Genomic DNA, 10,422 nt, shown 5'->3' on the forward strand with positions numbered 1-10,422 from the left:
GGTTTTTTTTTTTTTTTTTTTTGATCAAATAACATAATGGTATTTATTTAAATAATTCCCCATATAAAAATACAATTCATTTGCTAACTATAAATGCTTGAGATCGAAAAAAAAAGAAAGAATCAGATTTTGTCCAACGTAGTAGATGGTTGGGATATGAGGCGAAGAGAGATGATAATGTCGTGGGTTTAGGGATCGAGAATTTTTTGGTTTTTTGTTTTAATTTAGAATCTTAAATCTAATACACAATCAAAAATGATTAATAAGTACTTTATCAATAATCTCCTTCTAATGGGTTTGCTGCAATTTTGGTTCACAAAGACAAAATTGGCATGTTGTTTGTCTTTGGCCTTTACTCTTGACTTTTTGTTATGGTTACCCTTCTCTCCTTTAAAAATTTATTGGTTTACACAATTATACACATACATGTAAAATATGGTGTGTTGTTTGAGTGTTACATGTTTTACTATTGCAACTGTTGTTATATACTTTCCCCACTTGTAAGAGATGCTTTTTATATTAATCACACATTTATACCCCTCTTACCTGTCCTTTTTTTGTAATTCCAGTGACAACTTTATTTTGTGTGTGTGTGTGTGTTTTTTTTATCACTTACAATGTTGTGTATGCTAGTTGCTACGTTGCATTATATATAAAACATCAAAACCATAAATTTTTAAACAAAACTAAAAATTATATACAGAATATATGTGAGTTTTTAAAAATTCATGAGTTTCTAACTCAAAATTAGTTGATGATAAATATATTAGTTAATATCTCTTGAATTTTACTTTAATTCTTTTTATCTTAATATGAAATTATAAACACATATCTAAACTTGATAACTTTTTGTTATGTCTATCTCGAATTAAATGGAACATGATTGTTAAACCTAAAAATTAAACAGATTATATTGTTGTTTGCCTATTAGACAAATAAAATATTTATTTTGAAGAATTCCTAAATTGGTCTACTTATCAATATATAGTTTAATTTCAAATGATAGTTTGATAAGATATAAAAAGTATTCGAATAGTCAATTTTAATCTGTGGATTGATAGTATATTATTATTTTGGTTATTTATTACATCTTCTCTAATATCATTGATCAGATTACCTATCAATCTCCATCTTAATATGTTTGGTTGGCTGATTACTTTTTCTTTAAAAGAACTGGCCAGGCCAATCTAGATCTAGATATATACATAATCGCTAAATAAATACTATATATAGTATATGAATTACAACTCTTCAACTTATATAAATATGGTTAAAGTAACTCAGGTCGTGATTCTATCAAGGTTAGCCGACACACTCGTACGTACACCCTCTTTTGATCTACTCTTAAATCTTAATTATCTCTCTTTGATCATATTCATACACCTTCATCTGAAAATCCTCTTTATGCCTCATTTTTATGTAACTGTCCTCAAAACAACTATCGTGACTAGTAATTCGTGGATTTGTACGCATATGCCTAGTCGGTAAATTCTTTTCACGAATTACAAATCCACAGAATTTACAAAATCATGATATGCTCGTAATGTCACAAAATCCATCATGAGAGAGGAAAAAAAATGTATAGGAATTAGGAACCTCTTTAATCAATTGAATAAAATAAGAAAAATAGACATGGTCTTGTTCTTGGACCGGCCAAAGAATCCTAGAGTTTATGGCTCAAGATATATAACTTTTCACATAAAACGAAAATCGATACATTTGTTTGCTCCAGCGCATCGTACTAACAGCAGCATGTACCAATGTTTTTTTTTTCGGTTTTGTTCATGTAACGAAGTTAGTATAGTAACATTACACATGTTGCTCTGGAACATGACACGTAACACTTGAACCCTGGCAAACCCTTAACAACTAATAAATTAATAGTTTTCACGTATTGTCAATGTTAATCTAAAAATTGTGTACGTACGTGGTCCTGAAAGAGACTAAGCACCCTTCACGTTCCTTTATCCAATTTTGGTTTAAATGTAATGACTGGCAAATTAATGATTAAAGCTTATAACTTTATCAAAATAGAACTGTACTAGTGGGCAGTGGTTGTATGTTCATGTTAATCGATGTTATCCGCCGATTACTACTTTAACATTCTTTTTTTTTTATACCATCAGTCTCTATCACATATTTTTCATTGACGGCTGAACTTATATATATTACGCTGGGCTCAGAGAACTCGATTAGAAGAAAGTTTAAAACCTGAAATGAAAAAGCTAGTAGCTGTAGGTAAATGAACATTGATAAACGTGGTCCAATTTCTCATCCTTAGTACATAATTGGTTGGACACAAAAGCCTCTAGTCGATACATTGTTTTCTTATGTTTCATCGTTATGGCTACGAATCTTAATCCTTTGCAATTTAATCAAAATCTATTAGTATATACATATATATATCTAATGTATCAAATTCTATTTGATATAATTGACTGTTATTCATAATCATTGCATGGCTTGCTTTGCTTGTCTTCTTTTCTTTGTAAATTTTCAAATTGTAATGGGTTGTTTCGTCCACGCGCATCTTATAAATTGACGCCCGGCTAATTAATACTCTGTGATTGAATGAACTGGATATTAATATTATTAGGTTGGATAATATCAGCAAAATAAATGTTACGGATACAATCTTATTTCCAAAATTTACAAAAATAGCCAAGCACAACTAAAGGCAATACAATTAAGTCTTTCTTTAGATAATGAACACTATTCTTTTTGTTCTCCAGTCATTTTTTTTCTCTTTTCAATATTTACATATGATCATCTCTCTATCACCTTAAGTTCTTGTAGAGACTAGAGAGAGAAAGAATAATACAATTAAATATCAAAGAAATTACGAGGAAACCATGGCGTCGTCCTTTTCAAAGCTATGCCCTATATATTACTCTACTAGCCACGGGGACCTCTCTATTTCTATACATCTCACTCTTCAATTACTATAATCAGAGTATTTCTAAATTTAAATTTAAACTGAACTAAAAATGCAGCAACTTATCTTACGAATCTACGATCGAAATATATAAAGATAATGTACGTCAATCATCCTTCAAAAGATCAGCATTTGTACTTGCAAATTTGCTATGCGTCTAAAATGGTTAACGGAGCGTGTGGTTGTTTGAGTCGAGTAGATGAGAGTTTAATGTAGCTAGTTTAATGCATATAACGTATCAGATTAATAATTTTACTAGTTCTGTTACCAAATTTATTCTGGTCTTTTACGGCCAAAAAATAATACTATATTTATATTCACTATTAATTATTGATAGTCTTTTTCAGTAAATATTTATGTCGGTACTATTTGATTAAGGGGTTGGCTGGTAATTTATTTTTGGAACCGTAGAGATATTAAAATAATTTAAAGATTTCAGTCAGATTTTCACTAAATCACTAGATATATACTTTTGATCTTCCTAAAATTTGCTAGTAACTCTTAAAACTCTCATAATCAATTTTTTTTTTTTTGTTTTTATTTTCGTTTCTTATTTCAAAGCCAATAATATATATCATATGTAGTTCCCATTACTTTTAAAGTCCGACACTTTGTTAACAAAACAAAAAAGTTACAGTCAAATTGTACAACCATTTAATTTTCATAAAAATAGTCCCATATGATCACAACTGTAACAAATGATCAACCTTCCACTGGTTTCAGACTCGATTCTGACCTGACAATTTTGTAGCATAATTTATGTCACACTATCGAACGTACGTGTGAATTGACCCACACAAATAACGATCGAAGTAGTTTGTTAGTCGTTGTTTTGTGGGATTAAACTATGATTTCGCAAACCCACTTTATGGTACGGTAGTAGATTAATGTACCAAATTAGCTTATGAGAATGATGGAGAGTAGGTGTGTATATAGAGATATTTTGGCATATGATAATGAAAGAAGAAAATATGGGGTTAATTAGGGTAAGGACCACTTTGTTATTGTATACTGAAAAAACAGACTTGCACTTATTTTAAATGCCCACTCGCGCTCCTTTCTTTTGTCCATCTCCTACAACGTAACCCTCTTATCCCACTAGAGAGGATCTTTCCCTCCTTTCAAATGCCAAGGCCAAACTCTGTAGATGGAGTATCATTTTTACCCTTCATCAATTGTAATTGCATGTTAAACCAAAACAATCCTTAGGAAAATTTCTTATTAGTTATAACTAAACATTATAACCACACACAAAAAAAAAAACTCTTAAACATATATTTTCAATCTATACATAAAGCATATTGGTTATATATATTTATATATAGTTAGATCAATTGGTTGGGGCAGGACTGGCTTTTGCTCGATCCATCGAGGTGTGTATGGGGGCAAGACAAGAACCGTAGCCTTTAGAAAATTAGGGTTTCTTTTTGTTTTCTTTTTTTTATAAAGAAGAAATAGTATATAATAAAAATTAGTTGTAGGTTTTTCTGGACCGACGCGATCTCCGTAGAGTCACTTGCTCGTGTTAATTTAATATAAATCGATCATTATTTGTATATAAAAAGAGATACGATAATAATAGTATATAAGATCGGTCGCCATCGAAGAGGTAGTGGTGAGGTAGAAGGCGGTCCATTTTTTTTTTCTGAAATTTTTTTGTTTAATTTAAATTATTTTAAAAAGAAAATGGAGAATCGGTGGTGCGATAATGGCAACAACATGCTCCAGTTGTCAATTTGCCCCAGAGTCTAGGACTCTCTCCATCTCCTCACTCACTAGCCAACCCTCTCCTTTAATCTTTTTTTTTAAAAAAACATAATTACTGTAGTCTTTAAGCATGCATTTTGAAAGTAATGTGCAATTAAAAAAAAACATATATAGTAATAAGAAGAGGAAGAAAAGTTAAAATATGTTGTCGAGAATTATTTGCTTTTATTCAAATTCTTAAAATTTTAGATTCGTATAGCCAAAAAATTTCATTTTTTTCAAAAGTACTAATCTATATATAAAGATGGACTCAATCTATATATCACATGTTATGAAGATTATTATCAGAATTCTGTCTTTATAATATAAAACATATACATATATATATATATATATATCATTATAATGTTCATATTGTTCGATACATATTTATTACTATTTCCCACAAGAAAGTGACAATAATAAACCATGCATTTTCGAACATAATTTTACATTTTCGGTTTTTGTCCGTAGTTAGTGTGGTTTACTTTTTTTTTAAAAAAAATTTAGTGTAGAAAATGGTGTCACACTTAGCCTATAATAGAACTAAACAAGAAAGAAACAAATAGTGATAATCCGATAATGAGAACAAATAAACTGATGATTATCGATTGAGTTGAAATATAAATGCAAAAATATATGAGGTGGGGTCGGTTTGTATGGAAGGGTGGATACAGAGGAATCATATTCATATCCGAAAGCCAAAGACACCATTTTGATTTGGATAGGAGGTTTTTATTTGCAAAAATTGGGATTCTTCTATATATATATTTTGTGACCTTTATATCTTATATAAATTGTAAATTTATACTATTACACTTACATAGATAATATTATAATGTGTGATTTGCCACAAAAAAGAAAAAAAAAATTATAATGTAATATTAAATTGACTCCATCCATCTCTGGAACTAACTATAAAGGGCTCTGCGGTGTTAACAGGAAAAGTCAGCTTCCCCTGCAGCTCTTATATATTCACATTCATTTTACTGTTCACACTCTTAAATCTTCATAACTCTCTATTTTGCATCTATTTTCTATTTTTATTTTATAGATATTCATACGTACACATGTCGGACCATATCTTACAGAATCATTTAGTTGATTACAGTTAAATTTTTTTAAAATACGGGAATAAATTGGAGTACATTTACTCATTAGTATAGGGAGTAGTAGTAGTAGTGTGGTCCCTTAAGAAAAAGAAGAAGAAAAAAAAGTGAGGCCCAAAATAAATAAGTTACATAGATATGATAAAATCCAAAAAGCCCATTCTCTGTCTAAATATATGCTACTCATGTTTAGTCGCTTTCTCTATTTGGATCCACACTATCACAATATTTTGCTTAACCTGTATCTATTCACTGTACTTTAATCTAGTGTACAGAGATCTTTCCTTAGGATTTTTTTTTTTTTAATAAGAAATATCGATTCTAGCACGTGTCGGTTCATCATATACAATTGGTTTTTGTTTTCTCGTCGTTATGTATGTAGATTCTAATCATTTTTGTATGAGATGGTTTTAGTGGTATGGCCTATTTATTGTATCTCTTAAGGCCATTTAGTGAACGAGTTAAAACGATATGTAATGTCAAAGAGATTAGGCAAAACTGCATTATGTATCCGTTTCAAATTATACAACTGAACAAAATTGCAACATCACAAGGTACAAAAATCAAACAAAACCAAAAAAAAACAAAACTGCAAAAGCTGATCATATGATTTATATGAATATGTGAAATAATAAAATATGTATATGCGGATGCTGCCAATAATAATCATCTCTTCCGTGTAAACAAAAACAATGTTTTGTTGTTGTTGTTCATCTCCTCAAGGTATGGAGAATATACTCAGCGTATAGATCCCTGTAATTTCACAAACAATGCAGATACGTTTACTTACTCAAATTTTTTCAAACGAAGTTTGTGACTTTATTAGGGTTTTATGGTTCGGTGAAGTCTTACATGGAGTACTGGATTGCTTCATGTGCAGTCTCTGATGGCAAGAAATCGTTCACAGCCACCTTCTTGTTCTCGTTCTTCTTATCTATATATATATAACCGAACGTGATTTTATAAGGTTCTTTAGTTAGTTTGCTCCTAATTTTTTTGATGTAATTGGAGATGTGATCATCAAAGAAGGAGGATCTTACAGTCTTCAAAGAAACGGCGGATTTCAGAGAGACGATGAGGAGCGAGTTGTTTGATGTCTGTGAAATGTTTGTACTCTGGATCATCAGCACATACTGCGATGATCTTGTCATCTTTCTCACCCTGAAAATTATCAGCAGGTTTAACTTTTAGATCAAAGCTCTGATTTTGGAAATTTGGATTTCTTGGATTGCAAGTTTGATTGATTCTAAAAGGTTTCACTTTTGGATGATCTCTAATTCTCTATCTAATGTATTTGTTAGAAATAAGAAACATATATGCAATGGGTGAGGGAATTGAGAGGAGAAACCTGATCAATCATGGGCATTAATCCAATGGCTCTAGCACGGAGAAAACAGCCTGGAAGCACTGGTTCCTACACGTATCAGAAGCTAGATCAGGTCAAAACACAATGTGGTACTTAATGAAAATTTGTGTTTGGTTGTGATAAAACACACTTTACCTGCATAAGGACAAGAACATCAAGGGGATCGTTATCTTCACACAATGTCCTAGGGATGAATCCATAGTTGTGTGGATAAACAACTGACGAGTACAAGATCCGGTCAACCTGAGATCGAATTAAATGTCATCAATCAGAACACTTAAGAGAAAAGAAGATCACATTCTGAAGATTTCACATACCTTGATCAGACCGGTCTTTTTGTCGAGTTCATATTTCACTTTGCTTCCTTTTGTGATCTCAACCACCTGACCAGAGAGGGCTCTCACGTTAACAGACCAATAGAGAGAAAGAGACTAAAGAAGGGCTTATCTGAGTTATGTAAGGTGAGAGAGACATACCACATTGAAGACCAATGGAGCATCAGGACCAATCTCAAGGTCGTGCCATGGATGTGCAGCTACAGATCTCCTGGATAGAGTTGAGAGAATCCTCTCGTTCAGTTTTGGAACAGGACGAGGAGATTGACTTGATTCCTGAGTCTCTTCATACGTTTCTTCACTCATCTGTGATCACATCGATCGCATAAATTTAACAAAGACTTAAAATGATCGTGAAGACAAAACAGAGCATTTGGAAACAATCAGAGATTACCTTTAGATCTTCAAAGGGACAAAAACAAATGTAAGTTTCTGCACAAAACAGAGCTACGTATATATATACACGAGAAACTAGAGTTTAATAATAGCATCAAGATTTAGTCAAAATCGAATTTAATGATACCAGAGATATTCTTTCTCAACCTTTCAATTTCTTTTTTCTTTTTTCTTCTATAAACTCGATTATATAATTTGTTTAAAAATGGGAAAAACAAAACAAAACATTGTACTTGTTTTTGGTGTTTTCTTCTTACTCTTTTTTGCCTGCACGTTGTTATAATCGTGAGTACCAATCCTAGTCACGATTATTCTTTTGCAGAACACGATCTCTTAATTGTAAAAAAAAAACAAACGTTTCTTTACTCTCAAGCAAAACGTTTTAAAATTTTACATACTTTCAAAATTAGGTCTTAGGGAGATAGATAGAATCAGGAGACATAGAAATCATCTGAAGCAAACTCGAATTCGAAAACGTTTCCTCAATACCATCTCTTTTCTTATCGCAACCGCTGTTTCCAGCGATCTGTAACAGCTCTCTAGCTGCATCAACCATTCCAAATTTACCATCACCACCAAACAAAACGCATCGAGTCGCGATATCAGCTACTAAACCAATCTGTTCTCTACACGCCACGGGCTGCTCATGAAAATACATTGAAGGATCCACGATCTCTTCAAGCTTACCGCTTCTAATCCTCTGTAACGCTTGAGTCACTGTCTCTTCTCTCTGCTTTAAACCAGTCACGATCTCTAAGAGCAAAACAGCGAAATCGTACATACTAGTATCAATCCTCTGTTTCCTCTGTAAACCAAAACCAGTGACTTTAGCTTGGAAATCTTCGTCTAGGAATATGTAACCAGAAGCAATGTTGTTGTGTAGGATCGGTGGATAGTTCTCGTATTGAAGTAAAGCGAGTAAACCAGCTACTTCAGCTACAATGTTAACTCTCTTGCACCAATCAAGCCCTAGATGTAACCGGTCTCCAAGCAATCCGTTTACGGGGTACTCGTATACAACGAGTGGATTATATCCAATATCCATACAGAACCCTATGATTCTCGCGAGGTTTCTATGCAAAACCGCGGACAGATGATCTATCTGAGACGAAATCTCCATGAACTCAATCTGGTTTTCGCAGAGAACCTTGTGGACGATCACTCGCGTGCCGTTTGTTAGATTCCCTGAGTAGATAGTTCCGGTTTTGCCTTGTGTGAGTTTATGTGAATCTTGAAACCCTTTGGTGGCTTCTTCTAGCTCACGGTATGTGAAGAGACGAGTCTTGTTGTAACCTTTGCGAAACGAAACACTAGTAGTAGTAGTTGCTGTAGAGATATCGAACTGTTGATCTGTATGAGTTGTTACAGGACGTTTAAGAAGGCAGAAGAGAGCTAACAGTGATCCCAGTATGAACAGAGGAGCTAAAACTCCTGCATATATATATATGACTGATGATGTTAGCTAGAAGTTTGGTTCAAAGAAATTTTGAATTTATTCAGATGAGACTTGAGAGTATCGTAATTACCGGCTAAAACGGTGAGTTTCTTCCCCTTGTGTTTCTTGATCTCACATTTGTCTCCATATAATTCCTTACCGTCTTTGTAACAAGCTGCAATAACAGTAAATCAAGTAAGTTGCTTGTGATTCAAGAAACACTCGTCTGTTCAAACTAGGGCAAACTGAGTTACTTAGCGAACCGAACCAAACCAAACCTAATGAATTACTATTATTCAATAGAGTAACAAATCTATTAATTTGTTGTTTAGAATAGTGAAATAAGGTTACTTAAAAAGTACTGTATCATACACGTAAAACATGAAAAAGGAGAAGAAAAAAAGCTTACATTTTAAGCAACCGGTTCCATGGACGAAGCCATCGCCAACGAAGCCATCACGGCACACACATCGAACACTTCCTTCAATAGCCGTAGCGTTAACTGTTCGAGCCTCACGATCGCAAATAGCTTCCGAAGAGTTTCTCGGAATCCCCCACTCTAATTTAACTCCTCGTTTACCTCTATTGGTCCCTCTTGGAACAACCCACGAAGAGAATCCTCTGCATCCATATCTACTAAAAACAGAGAAATCATCACCTGCACTCCACGCGCTGTGATCAGACAGAGGGTAGCAACAACCGATATCTCCACCGGAGGTTTCGTCTTCTTCTCTTCCGTCACAACCAATGAGATCGTTGGTTTCGCAGCCGGCTTTACAGAGAGAAGAATCTTCACAGTCGTAAAGACCGATCACGTTTTCTAAAGAGATGGAGAAGAACTGGTTTGCGGAGAAAGGGAAAGATCGTAAGTCGTTGAATTGGCGACAAGAAGGAGATGAAGGGAAGTCTACGAGGAGACCGTCTGCGAAGAACTCGATGATCCGGTAACTTTGGTGGTTTATATGAAGATATAGAGTGGAGGAGTTTGTGCAGGAGAGTCGAAAAGCGACGGACGAGGAGGAGGATAAGAGGTGGAAAGGGAAGGAGACTGAGAAGTCTCCGCACTTTTCCGGTGAACGGAGAGTGTCCGGCTGAGAGAG

General features: G+C 33.6%; 2 protein-coding genes across 2 annotated transcripts; both read right to left on the reverse strand.

Moving 5' to 3' along the window:
• On the reverse strand, positions 6,265–7,937 carry LOC104784622 (soluble inorganic pyrophosphatase 3). Its single transcript, XM_010509659.1, has 8 exons — positions 7,886–7,937; positions 7,633–7,797; positions 7,474–7,539; positions 7,292–7,399; positions 7,139–7,204; positions 6,831–6,951; positions 6,643–6,724; positions 6,265–6,543 (listed from the first exon to the last, which is right to left on the reverse strand). The coding sequence occupies exons 2-8, from the start codon at positions 7,795–7,797 to the stop codon at positions 6,501–6,503; spliced, it is 651 nt and encodes a 216-aa protein (XP_010507961.1). The 5' UTR covers positions 7,886–7,937; the 3' UTR covers positions 6,265–6,500.
• On the reverse strand, positions 8,292–10,419 carry LOC104788732 (probably inactive receptor-like protein kinase At2g46850; the record flags this gene model as incomplete). The annotated part of the gene is made up of 3 exons (XM_010514515.2): positions 8,292–9,318; positions 9,414–9,497; positions 9,732–10,419. Coding segments are annotated over 3 exons (1,797 nt in total), but the record flags the coding sequence as incomplete, so codon positions are not given.

Source organism: Camelina sativa, chromosome 5, assembly GCF_000633955.1.
Source record: "Camelina sativa cultivar DH55 chromosome 5, Cs, whole genome shotgun sequence".
Lineage (NCBI taxonomy): Eukaryota > Viridiplantae > Streptophyta > Magnoliopsida > Brassicales > Brassicaceae > Camelina > Camelina sativa.